Source organism: Bolinopsis microptera, chromosome 8 (genome assembly GCF_026151205.1).
Source record: "Bolinopsis microptera isolate Bmic1 chromosome 8, MBARI_Bmic_1.0, whole genome shotgun sequence".
In the NCBI taxonomy this organism is placed as follows: Eukaryota; Metazoa; Ctenophora; class Tentaculata; order Lobata; family Bolinopsidae; genus Bolinopsis; species Bolinopsis microptera.
Genome location: NC_087079.1, coordinates 14,208,907 through 14,231,029, shown reverse-complemented (window position 1 = coordinate 14,231,029; position 22,123 = coordinate 14,208,907). Strand labels below are relative to the sequence as shown.

Sequence of the window (22,123 nt, the reverse complement as noted above, 5' to 3'; positions counted from 1 at the left end):
GGTGATCCGACGGAAATTCTAACACATTATCAACTAGTAATATGCTGATGTGATGTTATATGGGCAGTTCTACTCGGAAAGATGCCGGATCTTCCTTAAGAGCCAACAACAGTGATGGTGAGTTGTCTGGTCAAACACACAGATGCTATTGAATTTTTTGAATGTGCGGTTAATACATTTTATCTAAGCCAAGCGCTTTGTGATATTTAATTATATTGAGCCTTGAATGACTTGAATTTATCTTTCTTTTTATTGTCAAAACTTAATAAAGTCTAAAATTTATCTTTTATCTGTAGCTGTAGTTGGTTTGTAAGTTTGTGCCGTGTAAATAATTTGTACTGTTCATTACAACCGAGAATTTTATAAGTAAGAGTTAAGACGCTGCTTTAAACCGTTTATATCCCGAGATCCTGAAAATGTTTGATATCGTATTGAAAGTATCTTTTGTGTATTCTATCTTGTGAATTGAATGTACCTAGCTGCATTATCATATGTTAACAAATAGTTTATGCGCTTCTCTGTAACTATTTCAAATTAGAATTATCTCACATATGAAATACGTAATATCACACAGATTTCGTTACGTTACTGTTAGGATTACATTTTTTCGTGGGGTCATCTTATGTTTAAATGCTCCTGCTAATGTTCAAATTTCAATCTACCCGATTTTTTGCGGTACCATTTAAATTTTAATCGACATTAGTTTGTGTACTTACTAATCAATTTTACGTAAATCCACGTAATTAATAACAAATTAATTAACCACACAGACTCTATTTCCCGCCAACACAGTCCCAACATTCACACGTAAACAAAACTGAATATTATTATTTGCATACACGCACACTGAGAATATATTAGAAAAGGAGCTCACATTCCTTCGGGAGCTCATTCTCTCTCATTGTGTCTTTGTGTGATCGTGTTGTTGTGTGTGACGTAATTATTGGAGTTGTATACTGGCCAGCAGTACACTCGGGTTATCGGTTTAAGTGCTATTTTGTCCTGTTCATCTCAGATTGCAATGGTGTTTTGTTGTGATATTATGATTGTTCTGTTTTGTCTCTTTTGATATGCTGAGATTAAAGAGAATGTAGCGTTTTGCTATTTTTACTTTTCTGTGTTACGTACATGTATGAAGTTAAACTTCGATTCATTCAGTCTTGGATTTAAAAGTCTGTACTCAGTTGTACCTGTTTTGCTGGTTATTAGTGTTAGAGCGCTGTTTGTTTGTCCTTGCCAAGTCTGCGAATGTAAAAAACTTTCTGGAGTTAAGCCGGCCTCTTTTGAAGTTATTACAGGTCCTTTATGTTTACGTTAACTTTTAACAGTACAGTCACCATAAACTTAGGTAGCTATAAACTAAGACTATCTTGGATCTAGTGTAAGTGTAATTAATTATCTAATTAACATTACAGATCGTATTGATGAAATGTCTGGGCTTTACTCAGCTCTACACGACTTTCAGTGCAACCAGCAACATTGCCTCTCTTTCAAGAAGGACCAAATAGTTGAGGTAAGGGGTTGTGTGGCAGAGTAAGGGACTGTGTGGCAGAGTAAGGGTTTGTGTGGCAGAGTAAGGGGTTGTGTGGCAGAGTAAGGGGTTGTGTGGCAGAGTAAGGGACTGTGTGGCAGAGTAAGGGACTGTGTGGCAGAGTAAGGGTTTGTGTGGCAGAGTAAGGAGTTGTGTGGCAGAGTAAGGGGTTGTGTGGCAGAGTAAGGGTTTGTGTGGCAGAGTAAGGGGTTTGTGTGGCAGAGTAAGGGGTTTGTGTAGCAGAGTAAGGGGTTGTGTGGCAGAGTAAGGGTTTGTGTGGCAGAGTAAGGGGTTGTGTGGCAGAGTAAGGGGTTGTGTGGCAGAGTAAGGGGGCAGAGTAAGGGATTGTGTGGCAGAGTAAGGGTTGTGTGGCAGAGTAAGGGTTGTGTGGCAGAGTAAGGGGTTGTGTGGCAGAGTAAGGGTTTGTGTGGCAGAGTAAGGGGTTTGTGTGGCAGAGTAAGGGTTTGTGTGGCAGAGTAAGGGGTTTGTGTGGCAGAGTAAGGGTTTGTGTGGCAGAGTAAGGGGTTGTGTGGCAGAGTAAGGGGTTGTGTGGCAGAGTAAGGGTTGTGTGGATGAGTAGGGTTGTGTGGCAGAGTAAGGGGTTGTGTGGCAGAGTAAGGGGTTGTGTGGCAGAGTAAGGGTTGTGTGGCAGAGTAAGGGTTTGTGTGGCAGAGTAAGGGGTTGTGTGGCAGAGTAAGGGGTTGTGTGGCAGAGTAAGGGTTTGTGTGGCAGAGTAAGGGTTTGTGTGGCAGAGTAAGGGTTTGTGTGGCAGAGTAAGGGTTTGTGTGGCAGAGTAAGGGGTTGTGTGGCAGAGTAAGGGGTTGTGTGGCAGAGTAAGGGGTTGTGTGGCAGAGTAAAGGTTTGTGTGGCAGAGTAAGGGGTTGTGTGGCAGAGTAAGGGGTTGTGTGGCAGAGTAAGGGGTTGTGTGGCAGAGTAAGGTTTGTGTGGCAGAGTAAGGGGTTGTGTGGCAGAGTAAGGGTTTGTGTGGCAGAGTAAGGGTTTGTGTGGCAGAGTAAGGGTTTGTGTGGCAAAGTAAGGGTTTGTGTGGCAGAGTAAGGGGTTTGTGTGGCAGAGTAAGGGGTTGTGTGGCAGAGTTATTACAAGACTTAGGAAGTTTTGTGTTCCTCATACTTTTATTCATAATATCGAACAAGTGGAACACATCGTTGTGACGATACCCTGCTAAAAGGTTAAATCACAAAGTCTCGACTCTCGATTAGATAGTGTTACTTAATAATTCCAATAGAATAGTGTTGATGTTGTTTTAAACTGGAAGCTTTAAAACACAACACAGCAGAATTATAAGTTATTATTGTTAGGTCACCAAAGCGAGTTCAAGTGCCAATTGGCACCGAGGCAGAATACATGGAAAAGCTGGCTTTCTGCCAGCTAACGGTTACCTCGTAAAAGTTGACGTGAGATATTTTCTTAAAACTTAAACTTATCTAAGTAACTTATTTACCTAACGAACTAACGAGATACTCAACATTTTCTTTGGAACATTGTATTGCAGATTGTTTAAGACATTAACCACTTAACCCCCTGAACACGCGAGGGTAGCTAAAGTGTTACTTTTCAGCTAGACAGCTGTGCAAGAGTAGTAGTGAGACAAGATTTCGAGGGAGCAACTTCGGGCCAACTCAAAATATACGAGGGACAGGTTGTATCGGTCATAGGTAAGCTAACTAAAATCAAGCACATTGCTGCAGGGTTAATGTAACACTTAAAGTGCAATATGTGAATTATACAGTGCATTTTATTTCTAAAATACCTGTTTTATTGTTGGTCTTTCAAATGAGATCTAAAAACTGAATAATTGTATGGTACAAAATACAGTTCGCAAGAAAATACTGAGGTCGTATAAAAAGTAATTCTCCAGCAAAGAACGATGTCCAATGGTGGACAGTGCGGTCGGACTCCGGAAAGTGGGGTCAAGTTCCTGCTAAATTCCTCAAGATAATGAACGGATCAACTGAAGGAGAGGTCACTGTCCATACTCCCATAGAATCACCTGATATCGTTATTAGGTAAGAAACAGACTTTTCTGGTTTGGAGGTAAGGTATAGTGGACTTCACTAGTTATTTGGTATTGAATGTAAACTTGTTTTTACAATTTTATGCTATTTGCACCTGAAATACAAATGAGGATACGATTTTGATTTCAGCTCTTTAAGGTACACTGATGAGGAGTAAGTTACATGTCTTTAAACTCTTTATCCAGGCCAGTGCTGGTTTCTGTGAAGTTAGCGTTACACTGCGTAACCATGGTTACACTGCGCTCACTTTATGGAAATCATTACACTTGGCTCACATTCTGTTTATGTATTTTTCTTTTTTTATCTGCTGAATAATTGAGTTGATGGGTTCTTGGTTTTCAAATTTGTTCTCTGACAGTGTGGATGATAATAGGTAAATTTATCAAATTTTAATTGAAAAGATCAAAATTGATTGAAATTTTGAAAAGATCAAAATTGATTGTAATTTGAAAACGAATGAACGTATTTATCCATAACAATCAACTCCAGGAGTCGTCTAACTAGTAACCTGCAACAGTTCTGAAACCCCCAATATTATTTCAGTCGAGATATGCCCCCGCTCTCCAGGACACAAAGTCACCAGACTCCACTCGTCAAAGCAGACATCAGCTCCATCCCTCGTGCATCCACCATTGACCGCACTTCAGGTAACAAACTATTCGATGATGACGTCACCAAACAATCCTGTGACGTCACCACAAATCAAGCTGATCTTACTAGTACTGATTGTTGTGAAGCTGCAGCTGGGGGTTATGATTCGACTGATTATGCTGTGCAGTTTTCAGAGCTACCATTTGACCAGCAGCAAACAATTGTGTGTGAAGCACTTAACAAACTCTCAGCACAGGAATTGTCACAATTTGTCAGGGAAGATTACAGCTTAGTTTACCTTTTAAATCCCGAACAAAGCCCCAATAAAAGTGGCAAACTGGTTGAAAGACCTGAGCCAGTGATTTTATATGATTCAATCCGACAGTCCACACCGCATAAAACACGCCGGTCCAAGCCTTCGTCCAGATACAGATCAAGAAAACAGCAGCGGAGTATCAGAGCCGCCAGATACGACTTTAAAACGGGTAAAATAGTGGACGTCTCCCTCACCAGCTCTGTTGGTTCCACAGAGACATCCACACAACTAGACAGTTACACGTGCACCAACTCTTTGTCTGCCGCTCAGAACATGTCCGTCCTACACGAAGGAGATCATGATGACAATGTGTTCTACGAGGGGGCAGATACTACTTACCAAGAGGTCCAGCGACATCGTCGGGCTCCCACAGATGCACATCAGTTCTTCAGGACAGTCTTCGCTTCTCCGATATCTAAGAGAGTTGACCGGGAGCCTAAGTTTAAGGTAGCGGAGACGAGCACTACTGATCTTACCTTTACGTGCTCCTCATGTTCCTGTGTTAAGTGTCCTGATGGAGGCATCTACTCTACTGGTCTTACTGGTCCTACTGGGAATTCTGGGAGATCTGTTGAAGTTGAAGTGATTAAGAATCTGCCGGTGTATCAAGAAATCAGCAAATCTGTCGGTTTGTCCAGTGAACAGTTGAGCGTTTTCAATCCGTTCGAGCTCTCAAAAAGTCCTTACAGTCGACCGCTTAAAGCTCGCCGATCACAACTTCCAGCGACCCAGACTAGTGGAATAAAGCCGGGTTCAGAAAAAGCCAACAATAGCTTCGGAGGAAGTACCCAGACAGCTCTTATTATTGACAGTTCTAAAGAGAACATTCCGCCCTCTAAAGGTATTCTGCATGACACAGAGGCATTTAACCGGCAAGTGGACCAGTTTCTTAATGAACTAGACGATATCAGATTCAGTAAAATGTTCCTGGACGATGAGGACAACTTGCTGATCCCCAGCTCGGGAGACAGAAAGGACTTGGTTCCTGCTTCCCCTGATCAGATTAGAGCAAGGCTGTTTCAAATTGATAGGACGTTGGATCGCAAAGGAGGAGGCTCCAAAGGTATTCTGCATGTCTGTTTAAAAATACGCATGCTGGCAAGTTGTAAAAGCTTATAAGTTCAATAAGATTTCTGATAAAAGCTGTTACAATTGTTCTGCTAATCGTTTAAAAATGTTCAAAAAGCTTGTTGAATAATTTATGTTATATATTCCAGACTATTAATAATTTCTCGTTTAATTTAACTTCACTCTTTTAGTATCCTTTTGAGTCATTCTCATTTAATATACATTTCTTTAAAATTAAATTCATTATGTATTAATCTTATTTTTATATATGAAGCCCGATCCTTTTTACACATTTAGCTGAATCAATTTTGGAGCTTTATAATCTCAAGCAGAGCTCATCATGATGTAATCAAATAATATAATATACATATGTAAGTTATATATGTATATTATACTATTCGATTATATCATGATGATAATCTATTTATTTAAAAAGTGTTACATAATATATAACACTTTTATAAATATGTAAATTATCATATAATTTACTCAAGTATACTGTGCCTCAGGACCGTCCCTAATGCAGAAAGGCAAAAAAGCGGAGTGTGTCAGAATATCGAGTAGCCTTGTGGAAGGTGTACGGAGGAATGGAGTCAAGTACCAGACTAGGTACTGTCTAAAAAGAGATGCTCTTAAGAAGAATTTCGTGAATTTATACTTTTAAACCAACAACAATTCTATGAAACACAAGGAAATGTTTCCAAATTAAGTCTATTTCAGTAAGAATATAGTACAGACAGTGTTAGAAAGACTAAGTGAGGAGTACCCAGATTGGGATGAAAAGCTAGCAGGATTGTGTAGAGCTCTTAATCAGGAGGTTTGTTTCACTTTCATTTTCACTTTCACTTTCGATTTCTCTTTCACTTATCCAGCCCACTTATACGTTCACTAGAGGTGGTTTATGCTTTTCACAAGTGCCTGTCACAAAATAATGCCCATTATTTGTACATACAAATACATATGTCACTGCATTCTTCTGGCACTTAATAACACCATATCATATTAATACTGCTCGAAACGCTGTACAAGTCACGTTTTACAAGTCACGGTCCAAATGAAGATCATCAATTGATAAGTTGATACTATCTTGAATACTACCCACATAATTGTACTTTATTTCTACGGAACACTTGGTTATTGGTATCAGAGATCGAGAGTATTAATGTTGGTTGGCTTCCTCTTTAATATTCCTGTCTGTCACTCGACCGACTGCCGAAAATAGGGGTTCGCTCTAGAATGATCGTTCATGTTTTATCAGGCAGATCTCCAGAGCAACAGTGTGGATAGTTTGAAATTGGAGCAGCTTTTCGAACAACTGATCGCTCTGACGGAGGATGATCAACAGCGAGGTGTGAAAAATCAAGAAAAAATAAAGTTGGATTTGTATTTTGAAGTCTCCAAAGCTTTCCTGAATTTGTATTCCAAATCAATCTATAAAAAAGTAAAACTGTCCTGTGGTATCGCTAATGGTAATTTTAATTTGCCGAATGTACTACTTTTGATTATTTATCAACTCCCATGTATGTCAGCAAATTCCTGATTATAATTAGTCAACCTACATTCTATAATAGATACTTTGACGGAGAGCTGCTGTGACAAGGGCAATTTAAATTTTACATATCCATTATTGATACCAGTGGGAAACAAACACTGTGTTTTATCTCATTACCTTTTACCACCGCCAGGTTGGAGCTGTAAAGATGACACTGAGGAAATCAGTACAATGTTAACTGACCTACTGGGACTGCTAACTAACGCTAACCCTAAAGTGGTAATACAAGTGCTACAGTCTGTGAAATATGAGCCTCTGCTTACTCTTGTGGAGTACTATCAACTGGTGAGAGATGAAATACTGTGATCATCCTACTTGATCATCCTACTGTGATCATCCTACTTGATTTTCAGAAATAACTTAATAAATTGGCCGCGCAAAAAATACATTTTGAATATTTATCAGCTGAAATACAGGGTGGCCCAAAAGTGACTACCCACACGCAACCTCTTAATTACTCACGTAATTCGTCTCCAAATTGCACCAAAATTTCAGAGATTATAGATATGGGTCAAACTTAGATTTCCTGAAAGTTTCGTAAGCCACGCCCAATTACATTGGGCGTGGCGTGACATTCCCTCTTTTTCACTATTGTCTTCATAAAATGAGAACGCTTTAAGCTAAGAACTCAAAATTTTTTGCACACATTTGGCTTGATAATTGAAAACCTTTCCCAAAGTTTAAAGTTCATTGGTTAAATTATGGCTGAGTTATGACCATTTCAAAACTCATCGGATACGTGATCCGAGCACTTAGTCAGTGATCTCTGCACTTGGTTAATGGCCTGTTTGGCTCACATGCACCGCTTGATTGGTTGCAGCCTGCTTATGGGCCGGCCTATACAGCTGACAGCACCTAAAACGCTATCACACGAATTAATGGTGGTGTCACCATTTCAGGGCTTGTTAGCAGTGGCGTAACTTAGGGCCCCGCAGAAAATGGTTCACTATTCTCCCTTTACTGCAGAACAACGATTGTTCGTCTACCTGAAGAAAGAAAATGGGGAGTTCTACCCTCAGATCAAACGACAAGTCATTATCGGTATCCAATCAAAGCCTAATGAACCTCATTAATAAACGCTAACGCCTTACTCTTGATCAGATTGGGTGACGAGATCACTAATTGAGTGCAAAGATCACTGACTAAGTGCTCGGATCACGTATCCGATGAGTTTTGAAATGGTCATAACTCAGCCATAATTTAACCAATGAACTTGAAACTTTGGGAAAGGTTTTCAATTATCAAGCCAAATGTGTGCAAAAAATTTTGAGTTCTTAGCTTAAAGTGTTCTCATTTTATGAAGACAATAGTGAAAAAGAGGGAGTGTCACGCCACGCCCAATGTAATTGGGCGTGGCTTACGAAACTTTCAGGAAATCTAAGTTTGACCCATATCTATAATCTCTGAAATTTTGGTGCAATTTGGAGACGAATTACGTGAGTTATTAAGAGGTTGCGTGTGGGTAGTCACTTTTGGGCCACCCTGTAAGAAATCTCCCAATGTACACATGCCTCAACACCCCTGGGCCACCTGCACCCCAGCGGCCGGCCCCCATCACTGGTATTTGACCTGATAGTTTGCAGGAGACACGAAAGCCGCTGAAGAAGCAAGCACTGCAGGTTCTACACGAAAGTATGTTAATACAACCTGATCCTATCTGCTCTATCCTTCTAACCTCCCGGCTTCCTGTACAACTTGCCTCTGATATCCAGGTACGGATATTATCTGTCCTTCAGCTTCATGTTTGAAATAGACATCATGTTTGCAACTATTTAAGGTCAAAATAGACACTTACTCTTTCGTAGATTGTCTATTTCAACCTAACATCTCCAAGAGGAGCACATAGTTACTGATTAGATTTGGTAATTGTCATATCATATTAAAACCTTACATTCCTAATAAGTCAAGAATTCTAGATGTTTTAAAGATTATGAACATTGAAAATGTGACTGATACCCTGCAAAATCTGTCGAGTTTTTACAAGGTATCATTGATATTTTACGAATTAAGACTGTAACCGACCCTGCTCCCAGGCGAACAAAGTCATGAGCTTACTGGAGCAGCAGTGTAATGTGTTCTGTGCTTGTCTCTCGTACCCAAACGCAATGCCGCGCAATCACTACGGTACTAACTTTATAATTCTTAGTTTTAAAACTGCACCTTCAAGATCTAGTAGTACTCTAAATACAGGGTGTTTCAAAAATAATGTCCCGATTTAAAAAAACAATAAAATATTTTATAAAGGAGCAAAATGCTATATATAGCTTATTTGGAGTACTCACAAAACTCAAGAATTAGTGCAATTGTAAGGTAATCTTAAATCTATGACCTATGCTGTGCATATCTGAATATTATAAATCGTCTTAAAGTTACAAACTTGAAACTAAACCAAGTTCTTCCTCTGCACTCTGTAAGCGATAAAAACTGTCTCTAAGAATAAAAAAGGGATTGTATTAATTAATTAACTAAATTTTACCGTCACAGATCAACTAGACGAAGTGTTTATATCGTATCTGATGACTGCTATTGAAGCTGAAGAGAGTCCCTACGATCCAGAGAACCTGATACCGGTCATGTTCCTGAAGTGCGTTCTGTCTCTCAATCTCCACTACACAGGTGATATGGAATGTGGATTATCTGTTTGCCCCGATTGTGGAATGTTAACTTCATAGTTACCTGAATTGTGTAGTGCATCAATATGTGATCATGAGTGATTGAAGTAAACTGACACATTCATGTGGTTAGGAACTAAAGGCCAGCTGCTTGTAATTTTACTTCACACCACGATTCATACTGATTCATACTTTACACCTACGTTGTTTTTAATTCAGAGGAATAAATGTTACGAAGGGCATTTATCTCTATACAATTTTACGGTCAATCCCAGCTTTTCTCATGGCCAAGTGACACTAAGCTCAGTAAGTATATCGATTCATGACGATACTGGAAACTTCTGGGGTTTACAAGTTATCGTTATGTAACATATAAGCATGAAGACCTGATAGTCTTCCGTAAGGGCTGCAATCACCTTCGGATTGCAGGTTGTATGTCTATGTTTTTTCTTTTATATCGAGGCGGAAAAGGTGCAGGAGACCACCTACTCCACGATGGCATCTGATACAATACAATACTTGTGATTTATCAGCTTATATACGGTTATGAAGATGCTGGCTCCCATTCTGGTTTATGAAATGAGATTTAATGGATTTAATTTCGATGAAGCTGTTGAGGCTTGAAATTAGAATTTTAGACACTAATTTTGTCAACATGAATTGACGATCGTATTTTTTTGTATGATTTTTGTACAGTAACTTCATTTTTTGCACACATGGTTCGTATCACAAATAATACAATAATCTATAAAGTGAAAGGAATCTAAACAAAGAGGAAATCAATTTAAAGAACAACAAAAATATCGAAAATATTCAGTCTGAGTCCTTTCTCCCCCAAGTAGTTCCATCGGCCATCATTCGACCGAATTTGTGATCGCTGCATTCATGCTGGAAGCTTCAAGATCGTCTTCGTCCCACTCTAAATCCAGCCAGTGCCAAGGTCTCTCTACAGACCAGGGTTACTTTGCATGTGACTCCACAGATTTGCCCCAATCACCGAACATGTAATCTGGAAACTGATCCTCTTCACTTTCGGCAGCCACGGCAGCCTCAACCTCGGCAGTCTCAAGCTGTGCATCCCACCGGACAGGAAATGCAGTTTCCACCTTGCTGGGCATCAAGGTCACCAGAGCTCCTACTAAAAGCAGAGGTAGAATCTTGATAAGCAAAGTCATGATTTCGGTGGCAGGAACTAGCTAATCCAAGTAGATCAAACTGTTTGTGAGGATGTTCTAGTGATAGGGCTACTTTTATACTGCTTGCCTTCTCCTCGGGTTGGGTGTTGTCTCTATAAGCGCATGGAATTGATTCTGCCTTGTACAATGGCAAAGATATATCTAAGTTTTTGGTATGAGCGATTGTACGGTTTGTATTGGACCGATTGCAAGAGCGAGAGATACGAAATGATTCGTTCGCTCAAATATTAAGCTATTACGATACACTTATTTTTGGATTGCTGCGGCTGGTAGGGCAACACGTTTTGTCATGAGCGCTTCTTTTGTTAGATACAGCTTGCGGCACAAATTCTTATTCGATCCTTTTTTCTTATTTTTAATTCGACGAATTATTGTAAGTGCTTTATTTTACTTATCTGACTGCAAAGTACAAGTGTAATAATCTAAAAGGCTTAATCGATTTTCTCAGATTTACGCAATAACAAAGTTTGTAACGTTTTGAAGAGCCGAGCTCACGCGACTGTACTTTCAGAGACTTTACTAGTTTCTTTCAACAGGGCAGGTTAGCAAAATGTTATTTGATTTAAGTAATACTTTCATGATTAAATTTCTTAGCCCTTCTATTGGAGAATTAAATCCTGGAATGTTCGAGCACAAAACTAAGATGCTTAGTTTACCTTGAAAAACATTTGAAAACCTCGGACAAATCGATGAAAAGTCACGTGCTCAAGTTGTAATAATCCATGCCCTTCAGAAAACCTGACGGGATACTTCCCCGAATCAAAGGACGGAGTCAGGAAGATAATGTTAGACTTGTTCAGTAGTCCTGATACAGGAGAGCTGTTCTTTACGAACGATGTCAAAGTGCTCATAGAGGTCCTTCATCGGAATGTTATTGACAGAGGAGAGGGCGATCCTGTGAGTTTAACTTATTTTATTCGAAAAGACAGCACTCGTATAAAAAAATTTAAAAACTGTTGGAAAATTTAAGGGAAGCTGGGGATGTTTAGTGTTTACATGTTAAATTATGACTGATGATGACGATTAACAGTATATCATATATAACAGTATATCATATAGTTAAATCCAGCAAGACGACTAGACTATTGCTTCATATACTGAGTATATGAAGCAATAGTCTAGTCGTCTTGCTGGATTTAACTATTGGCAACGGTTTCGTACTATTAGGCTTTAAAAGCCAGCAATCACACCACGTTAAAGGCTGCCATGTATAACAGTCTTAACAGAGGTATGTGTTGATCTCAGAATCAATTCCACAAGTTTTGTAACTTTTAGTCAACCTTTAACTTTTAATCTGTCACATTTAATCAACTGTTAATAAATTCCATTGACAACCCGTTAGTCCGTACCACCTTGAAAAACGTTTAACAATCGAAAATACCAGTTTTATATATAAAATATCGAAATTTTTGTACTTAATTAACGGTTAATTAACATAACAAATAAATAAATTCTAGAAAATAATAAATTATCATCACAAAAATCAAGTCTTCGAATCAAAATTGAAAGCTAAAATTGCACAAAAAACAAATTTTTCTTTACCAATCAATATTGAAGTCTGTCACCATTTTATGAGCTCCAAGAATACTCAAGAAACTTGAAAATCATTCGTGATGAACGACAGAAAACGACAGTGAGCACATTCGACATTCCTAACCATTACGTCATCTAATGAGTCAATTCTGAATTGAATTTTTGGAATAGTTGCGTGTTCTGTCGTTGAAGAATTTCCGTAAAATACCATTGTTTATATCATCACAGTGCTGGTAGGCACTGCTCATCAGTTGAGTGCAGGTGTGCAGACGAATTATAGATAATCCTTTTTATGGAAAAAAAGGTTCTCTATCCAGAGTGAAAGGCAAGGCATATGATGATGATACTCATTTCACCAAATTGTTAAAATATCTTTATATTTATACCAAATCTCGAAATGAGTGATATTATTTGAGCAGCGTTAATAACACACATTCTTTACTCGATCCTGATCTTTTCTTTGTTATCTTTGTACATTAATTAGAAGTCAGAAATACATCATGGCTATGACATGCAAGATTCCACCTAGTTAGGTCTCGGAAAGAGGACGAAATGAAGTTTGCTACATTTTGAGCATGTCGTATATCTGTTGGATTATCTTGAGCTGAATTTGTTGACGCCAGTGATAGGCAGATGGCTTCGCTAGCTTCATAATGTCAGTCTCTACCAATCCTGCAGGTTGTTGGAGAATTACAGATTTGCGTTTTACAATAATTGTACTAAAAATGTCATTTACAGAATAAAATTGCTTGTTTAAACAGTAACACTAAACCTAGATATACACTGCGATGCAACATAATCCAACATAATGCTCGGATGCTTTAATGCTATGCAGTGTGCACTACATACTACTACAGTACTATGCAGTTATGCAGGGCATGGGCAACAAAAACACAAATAACATTCATGAAAATACTTCTTCCAACATTCAACACAGCTTCGTTCCCAAAAGATGCACAGACCTTGCTTCAATGGTGCCAACATGCGCACAACCTTGCAAAGAAGCTGCGAGCTGCCCGCTTGGGGAAGGGTCGTTCCCTCCACTTGCGGCGCCGTTCCTCGTCCGAGTCCTCCATGTCGAAGATGCTGTGAGATCGGGAGTTTTGTCTGTCCAGTCCAAAGTTACTCATCGACTCGGACCCGTCTGTTTCTGTCATGGGTGACGTGAAGGGTGATGGAGAGTTCGGTTCTATCTCGTCGTCCTAGAGAGTAATGTTATGATTGTTGAAGGGTTCGACAAATTCTAAAAGTTTTCTTAATTTTGGATAGAAATTTAGAAATTTCTTCTGTTTAGGATCTATTTTTAAAACATATAATTTTTTTTATTACCCTGTGTCTTTTAAGAGTAAGATTGGCACCATCCTCAACACCAGATTCTATCCTAATAGTCGGGGTGTTGTACGACTTATTTATGTCCTCTACTGTTATTTCAAGATCCGCCAATAACGCATCCAATTCGTCATCTTCTTGTTGTTTTATCTCAGCCTCGTCAGCAACAACTTCTTCTTTCTCCGTGTATTTCTTCAGGTCGTTTATGCTAGAAATAGAGTTTAGCCAAGGATCGTTGAATACGTCACTGGTTGAATATTTCGCTTTAGCAGTTTCGTGATTGTCATCAGCTTCAGGAAGATCCGCAATGGTTTCTTCCGGTATCACGTCCGGAGTGAAGCTCCGTATATCCGGAGTCGGTCTTCGTGAGTCTGGCGAGGATCCTCGTCTTCCTGGAGATGACCTTGAGGAATCAGGAGTAGAAATTCGATTATCAAGTGAAGATCGTCTGGAGCTTGAAGTTGAAAGTTTTTTGTCGACGGAAGATCTTCTTGAATTCGACTCCGGAATCTTCGCATGATCAGCTGATGAACGTCTTGAGTTCGAATCTTTTTTGCCCACCGAGGATCTCGTTGAGTTTGGAGTCATAAATGGTTTATCGGGACTAATCTTCCCAGCCTCCAGTGAGAGATCAAATTCTCCAGGACCTGGCCAATCGTTATCTGCATTTGGACTGAAGACAGAGTCATAATCTGGTGATTCATGTCTTGACATCTCTGGCTCAGAGTAACCATTATTCTTATCCGATATCCGTTTCTCTAGCGAGGATGGTTCTTCTCCATGTCTGACTCGATCATCACCTTCCGAGAAAAATGAAGAGGATGACATCGTTTCCTGAAATAATTGATCTTGCGATAATTTACAACATGCTATATTGCCATAGGCTGGAAACATGAGGTGCTTAGAAAACCATCAAAGTTTTTTGTGCTAGGCAAAAAATAATAACTCGCCAAGTGAGTTAAAGTAATAACTCACCAGTCTAAAATCTAAGCCGTTACTGAGCGCAGTTTCAGAGAGACTCTCTCTTTCTCTACTGCTCTCCCTGTCATACTGTCTCAACACATCGTCCACCCAACTTCCTCCCAAACCGTCCTCCTCCCCCAGCAGCGTGGTACCTACGTCCATCCAGCCAGCCAACAAGTCTTGCTCTTTGTCCGGTATAACTGTTGCCATGTCAACAGTACTGCTTGTTTTAGCCATTCTACTACTGGGAGGTGGATCTTCAGCTGGGAATACTATATTGATTTGCTCTAAAGTGTCATTGCTGTGAATGCTTTGGCTGAAGATATCTTTGTCTGGATCAACCAGACTGTACTCGACAGCTGCAGATGAGGGCTGATGGTGAACTGAATCGGATTTTGATCTTTCAGAAGAATCATCAACTGGATTAGGATGAATGTTGTGATCAATTTTGAACGTGTCCTTGGGTCCATCAAGTTCATCTCGAGTGCTAAATCGGAAAGGTTTGCTGGTTGATGGAATTTCTTTCCTCAATTCAGCTTTTTTCTCGAGGACGCCCCCATTACGTTCATTGGTTTTGTCCTTGTCACCATAAGAAAAGGTGTTTTCAGAATCGCTGTTTGTCTTAAAATCTTCAAGAAAATTCTCTAACTCCTCCGACTCCTTGTTATCAGTGGTGGTCTCGAAATCGTCAGCACTGCTATACATCTCGATCTCAACCTTTACAATACCTACGGGCATGTTTTCGTCAGATACTCAGACCGTTAAGGCGGTTGAATCCTTGTTGACGGCCGTAAGTATCAGTACAAAGTATAACTGTAAGCGCGTGGAGATATCGAACTAAAGACTGCAGATAATTACTAACTAGATGCACTTTCTTTGGAATAAACGGCCGGGCAAACAGAGGGCAGGAGAGCTTGTTCAATTACACATCTGGATACTGGTAGGGAGGTGAAAAATATTTGTTTTGACACGTGACAGTGATTCTGGTATTTGATTGGTCAATGCTGGAAGGTGGTTGGTTAACCCCTGTCACGTTGCCAGGAAAATAGGTTTCACCTCCCCACCAGTATCCACATCTAAAGCTCGTTTAGTTAGAGTGGCAGGGTCTCCAGTTTGGTGTAACGATGCGGAGCAAGAACAAACTTAATAACACAGCAAACAAGTCAGGTGTAAATGAAATGTGTTAAAGTTTTGTAAGAGCCAGGAGTTACTTAATACTTATTCGTATATATGGGGATGTAGTGATACGTAGTCATACAAACACGTTGTAAGATTATCGCAAACCCGTAGTAACCGTCATGCTCTTAAATCAGGGATGTTTTAAGTTTAGCGATGAAAGCACAGCGTGTTTACAACACTACCAAACGTCAAAAAACTTATCAACTTATACATCTTAAAGCATGTTCTAGCACTGCGCAGTAGAAACGTAAGAGAAAAAACCTCATCCCCATACCCTAGGCAAATGCTATAGAATGTGCAAATGCCCGCAATTACAGAACTGGAGAACCTAAAGGAATGTTGCAGTGTACTCTGTCAGTAATGCTAGAGATAGGATAGACCAACAATCGTGCTATTTCTCATCTCTGCGCAATATAATATATTTGCAATTTCTATGACCTCAGGAAATTGTAAAGCGTAACCTCAACCATGTAATATGCAGACTTAATGGCCAATATGTTATGGGCTCGGCACTAATTTTAGCAGTCTCGAGGGTGTTATATATACAAACCGTGGATTTTGGCGTATTTCTCCAACTTGTGTCTGCCATGGTCGAAAGTTGGACTGGGACTTGCTAAGTCCCATTTCTCCTCCGATCTTCTCAGTGGGCCGCTTCTAGGGAGTTCCTCCTCCTCTTCCACACACCCTTCCTTCCCCTTCTCTTCTCTTTTCTCCTTGCTTTCCTTCTGCAGAGTACATATTTACTTTTGAAATGCGTTGATCGCTTTTTAAGTAGTTGGAATGTAAGGTCACGTTTTGGGTTGCGTTAGAAATAAGGCGAGTTTGGTGTGGCACCGTCTGGGTATACTAAATTAGATCCATTAACTGTTGTGCATACGATACAAATAATAATTCGTGCTAACAGGTTATCACTAAACTTGATAACAGTTAATTAGATATCGAGCTGAGTTCTTAATATCGCTACTCAACCACAGATTGAACCTTTCTTTCAAAAACTAAAGTTTAAGTAGAGCAATAATCTTGGCACAATAATCTTGGCACATCACCAACTAGTAGCCCAATATCACCTACCCACTTCATCTCCGGCTGATCACGATTGTTATAGTCAGCTCTGTTAATGTTGCTGAAATCTGCTCCGTTGATATCGGACAGTTCGTACTCAACAAGCAGTAGTTTTCTGTTGAGATTTTCTACCTTCAATGCACTGAGGCAGGGTTGGGTTAGTGTGTCGAGGGAGTGCTGAGTTCCTGAATTGTCAATTACGGCTAGCACTTTTGAGTTCTTTGGCAAGTCTCTTGAATTCTTAAACGGGCCGAGTTCCAAACACTATCAATTAAGTCCAGCACTTTTGAGTTTTGTATCAGGGCAACCCTCCTTAAATTTTTATGTTTTCACACTACTCGGAGCACACAATTTGTAGTACTATTTGGATATTAAGGTATTTATATCGCGTCTTAGTTGTAGATCCTCCTTTACGAATTAGCACGTCAGCAGCATTCTCTCTGGAATGTCCTGCTGATATGCGGGATGTGACGAGCCATAATATTGGAATAATAATATTGAACGTTGGAATTCATCCAGATTAAAGTATATCCCCTACCAATTTGACAGAAGGTGTTCTAGGTTGAAGTTGGTTTTGTTGATGTCCTCAAGTTCCTCCCTAAAAGATCTCTGTTCGTCCAGCAGTGCGACTATGTCTCGCCGAGATATCCGCCGTTCTGACTGCTGTCTGTTTAGGTTACTGTTTAGGTTCTTGTCACCTGGTTGAGAGTAATCGTTTAGGTAAACGTTAAATTTGTAAGGAAAATTTGCAGTACGTGTTAGTGTTGATTATGAACTAATTTGATGACTAGTTGGTAGAAGCAGACAGGTAAACTTAGTATTCGGCAGTACAGACAAATACATCATCTTCAGGAGAAGTTATTCCTGGAATGTGACAACAGAATACCAGCTCAGTTTAATAATAATATAATACATAATATAATACATAAAGTTTTAGCCGAGAACAAAACAACACTGAGTAGGGACCCAATGCTTGCCTTGTGTGCGTGGTGTATCAGATCTGATGTCTTCTAGGGTGTCACCAAGACGGGTCTTGATTAGCTCCTCCTCTTCTGAAGAAGAACTGCTGCTCCTCTCTGATCTTATACCTGGCGGGTTAACATTCCGTTAAGGTATAAGTTTAAAGTTGAAATATTCACTATGAGACATGTGGTTTGCTTCTCAAGATCTACTGGTTCAGCTCCGAAACAAAACATGGAATAAAGACGAGACACAATGTTTAAAGGTAATCCGTCAACATACCTAGCGCTGTGTCCTCGGATATTAGGCGACTTGAGCTCTTCTTACGGCGCGTTACCAGACGTTTCTGATTGTACTCGTTTCTATTACTGTTTTTGTTACCCTGTGAAAGTTGTGACTGTTATCCAACGAAGCCAAAAATAACCTTAAACATTCTAGCTTTATATTAAACTTGGCAATGAAAATCACAATACTAGTTACTATGCCAGATGTATTAACATAGTGACTAGCATTTACTCGCAATAATATTGATACGTTAAAAGGTTATAAATATAAATGATAATAATACAAATTCAGGCAATGACCTTTACTTGAATTGTAGCCATGTTGAACCGCACAGTTTACGCTCATTCCGAGTCCCAAACAACCGGACCCTCAGGTTAAAATAGGGTACCGCTGTTGTTGGGTAACCGAACTCAAAAGAAAAGAGAGGAAGCCGTTTTGGTGCCCAAACCCTAAGAGAAAGATAGAGTATGGTTGTTGCCTGGAAACTGATGTTCGAACCTTGATAGCAATTAGCACGTTCTACGGCACGTTGTACGGCACGTTGTACAGCACGAGTCTGGACGGGCGACAGACCGATACTTTATTAAACGTGTTAATGTATAAAAGCTGGTACAATGTGAAATGGATGCTTTTAACAACTTAAAAACTGCGAATTAGATATAATATATTAATCTAATGCCTGGCAGAATCGAAGGCTTTTTGAAAATCAATGAAATCAAAATAAATAACGTGTCTCTAAAATGTCTACGTTCAAAGTGTGGAAGCCAAAATTTTCCACTTTGATAATGTCGCTAAGTTATTGACATCTGGTGACTGATTGGAATTTCAGTTTAAAACGTAGTAACACAACCAAAAGACCTGTATATATACAGGAAGGTACAACTATTAAATCACGTTCCATACCACCTGTTAAAAATGGTCAAGAGCCTAACGAGCCACTAGCCGCTAGCGAATAAATCTAATTGCTAAATACTGCAAAATTGCCAGGACAATAAAACTTAAAAGCCAATACTATACCAGATATCAAATGCAAAGTTTCTGAATGCTCCCAAATGGAGTTGAACATCAAATGTAATATCGGTCATACTATCGGTCATATAAGGTCCGTCATAAAGTGAGAGTCCAGAATAACTGACAGCGAGTGGGCATGTTGGTCCACTGTCAATTTGAATTCATACATAATTAGCGATAACAATTAGTACCCTTCCCGATGATCTGGAATTTTAAATTAAATTATTTTGCATTTATATAGGGTACGCAAAGTAATATAAGTAAGGTGAAGATAGTACCAAACCCCGGATGAACCGTGTAGCTCTAAAATTAACTAAAAATAGTACAAAATTAAGCACACCCAGATAAAACTTTAAGTTATCCAATAACTCGGGTGTTGTAATTTCGAATTTCTAACATTCCAATGGTATTCCTGGCCGTAGCACGAAGCAAAGAGAATCCTTGAGAATTTTCCTGTGAACCTATTCTGAAGGACTGCACCTAATTTGCGAAATACTTTGTTGGAAGTTGGTACATCACAGATGATACAGGAATTTACAGGTAGTAGCCTTTAATATAGGTGATTGGGTGTAATGTTTAACCTAGTGGTAAGTGGTAAAAGAGACAAGAACAGGGTAGGAAGCTGTAGTATAGGGCCCGACTGTATAGGAATAAGCTTTCTTAAAGAACGCGGGGGTATTAGATCACAATAATTATTGCTTGGTATTCGCTGATTCGGTTTGTCAAGTTCAGTGTGGCAGAGATCCAATTATTATATTGGGAAAAGTTTAAATGTGTACGACTTTAGGTGAAATTTTTAAGACTTTATTAAGTTTTTTTAACATAGTAGTAAGTTAGAGTAGTAAAAGAGCCGAGAACAGAGTAGTAAGCTATACGAATAAGCTTTCTTAATGAACGCAGGGGTTTGTCGAATTCAGTGTGGCAGAACAGGTTTAAAATACTTAATTAATTAATTAATACTTAATTAAGTCCATCAACAGTTAAGTGGATAACGTTAGGGGATCTAGAATCAAGACATCAATAAAAACTACCACCATGGAAACACCAAGCTTTAAATAAAGTATGTATTAATTTAATAAAAATACAAAATAACTACACCAGTTTACCACGTCATATTGAAGTGCCTACTTACACAAAGTGACATAAAAACAAGCGCCAATTGATCAGTTGTAGAGCTGGCATGTTGGTATGGGCATTGTAATCTCTACACTGGCCTCTACACATATCACATATTACCAGAATACCCCATACACAGTGCACATCTACGAGATCAGACTGTCGTATATCATGACGACTTCCGGGGAGGAAAACATTGAAATAATAAGTAGTACACAGCAGTGACACACTTTAACTCTTTTAGAGGTATTATAACCGGATCAGGAGATGAGTTTAGGACTAATACGACTAGAAAAAATAATGTGTGTGCTTTCCCCACGAGTAGCGGGGACTAGAAGCACTGTAAAACTGCTGTTAATTTAGGCTAGTTCAAAGTAGATACTATCTAATAGATACATTACGACTGTATTAAAGTGACGATATCGTGAACGATGCCTGTATCCGAGACACTAGCCCACAAGGCGAGTCTAACCAGGATATCAGCCATACAGACGGCTCTATCAGGGATATATAGACCTATCAGGTGCTATTATCAGGGCTACGGACCTATCAGGTGACTGGAGACCCTCCAAACAACCAATAAACACGGCTCTTAGTCCTAACTCCTCCGTTCAGGGACTTATCGATATGTGTATGTTTTACTGTCAGCACCTTTTTGTAGTGTTTCTCTCAAAGCCTGGATCACACTGATTTCCTGGCATGTCTTATCGAAATTTTTGGAGTCCTTGCTGCTTCACTGGAAGTTGTTAGAGTCGTTGATATAGCTGATTACAGTAAACGAGAAACAATAGCAATAACCTGAACGATGCCAAAAATTATAATAAAACATCCGGTAATTTACTAGCTTTGGTAATTGGTATGTACGTCATATTATGAACGAACACATAAAAGACCTAACATTCGAACATAAAGCCAAAGGGGTATTACGACGTTATAACTGTGTGGAGTTAGAACTCCTGGCTGAGACAGTTGTAGAGTAATGTCCAATTTTGGTAGTATTAAGTGTTTGTTTGGTCACGTGTGTTGCTGTCACGTGTCCTCAGAATACACCACGTGACCACGATCTGTTCTTACTTTGGCGCTGGTAATTTCCTGGATACATACAGTCTGTCTGCACTGTTGTATACGTGTCAAGGGGTGAGATTGGTAATTGTAGTGAACCTACATATTAATATACATTTGTACGGCTTTGAATACAGTGGTTGGTTGGTTGGGGGACTGGTCCGTAGTACCAGCCAATGTTTACTCAAAAGTAATATATAATTGAAATAAGTTAAATATTCATCCCCGAGGGGCACGCAGATTATAATTGTGACGTTATCTATTAAAACTATTCGATTAAAATTTTATTGGTCGAGTCGACTGGCCCTGATCTGCAAACATATTTGATATTGGTAACTTTATGATGCTGCCTCACCGCAATTAGGTGTGTTATCAGTGTAGATATGCGCTATGTGGCAGTGAAATAAGGAATGTGCTGTTAGAATGGCAGGTGGTTTGAAATGTTGTCCTGATTCAGATTGTTTAATTTGAGCTGTATGAGTTTGGTTTTGAGTGATTATTGACTATGTTCTTTGTGATTTACGTAATCCAGGTAGGTTGTGGAGTAAAAATGGTGGCCATTCGTCGTTGCAGCCAGCACTTTGCAAGTCTAGTAGTACTTTTTTTGACGAATTCTTATATATGTTGATAGAAAATATACTGGATGGGCATGTAATGCGAGTGTTATGCTCTGAAATAGCGAGCAGTGGGCCTTTATAAAAGATGCTAGATCTCAGGTCAG

The 22,123-nt window shown here is 39.3% G+C and overlaps 3 protein-coding genes across 5 annotated transcripts in view; 2 read left to right on the top strand and 1 right to left on the bottom strand.

The window, feature by feature from the left end:
* LOC134819329 (radial spoke head 14 homolog) overlaps positions 1–22,123 on the top strand; it is a 57,604-nt gene that overhangs the window by 8,983 nt on the left and 26,498 nt on the right. The window lies entirely within an intron of this gene.
* LOC134819089 (NCK-interacting protein with SH3 domain-like) overlaps positions 36–22,123 on the top strand; it is a 29,768-nt gene continuing 7,680 nt past the window's right edge. The window contains exons 1-15 of one of the 2 annotated variants that reach the window (XM_063828854.1): positions 36–117; positions 1,416–1,513; positions 2,851–2,946; positions 3,111–3,207; positions 3,411–3,558; positions 4,111–4,214; positions 6,052–6,151; positions 6,263–6,359; positions 6,801–6,891; positions 7,228–7,379; positions 8,678–8,806; positions 9,128–9,218; positions 9,579–9,710; positions 11,351–11,443; positions 11,636–11,799. In XM_063828854.1, the coding sequence (XP_063684924.1) occupies positions 60–117; positions 1,416–1,513; positions 2,851–2,946; positions 3,111–3,207; positions 3,411–3,558; positions 4,111–4,214; positions 6,052–6,151; positions 6,263–6,359; positions 6,801–6,891; positions 7,228–7,379; positions 8,678–8,806; positions 9,128–9,218; positions 9,579–9,710; positions 11,351–11,443; positions 11,636–11,799 (1,650 nt within the window). In that variant the 5' untranslated portion in view covers positions 36–59. Of the gene's footprint in view, positions 118–1,415; positions 1,514–2,850; positions 2,947–3,110; positions 3,208–3,410; positions 3,559–4,110; positions 5,538–6,051; positions 6,152–6,262; positions 6,360–6,800; positions 6,892–7,227; positions 7,380–8,677; positions 8,807–9,127; positions 9,219–9,578; positions 9,711–11,350; positions 11,444–11,635; positions 11,800–22,123 lie in introns of both variants that reach the window. The other variant, XM_063828853.1, reaches the window with a different exon arrangement.
* On the bottom strand, positions 12,292–21,302 carry LOC134819228 (uncharacterized). Of its 2 annotated transcripts, none has more exons than XM_063829039.1 (10): positions 18,513–21,302; positions 18,211–18,310; positions 17,946–18,056; positions 17,507–17,666; positions 16,978–17,110; positions 16,457–16,631; positions 14,740–15,455; positions 13,765–14,598; positions 13,398–13,637; positions 12,292–13,107 (listed from the first exon to the last, which is right to left on the bottom strand). In XM_063829039.1, the coding sequence occupies exons 1-9, from the start codon at positions 18,531–18,533 to the stop codon at positions 13,404–13,406; spliced, it is 2,484 nt and encodes an 827-aa protein (XP_063685109.1). In that variant the 5' UTR covers positions 18,534–21,302; the 3' UTR covers positions 12,292–13,107; positions 13,398–13,403. The 2 variants fall into 2 exon arrangements, with proteins under 2 accessions (XP_063685109.1, XP_063685110.1); XM_063829040.1 differs by having other exon boundaries at positions 13,002–13,107; positions 13,429–13,637.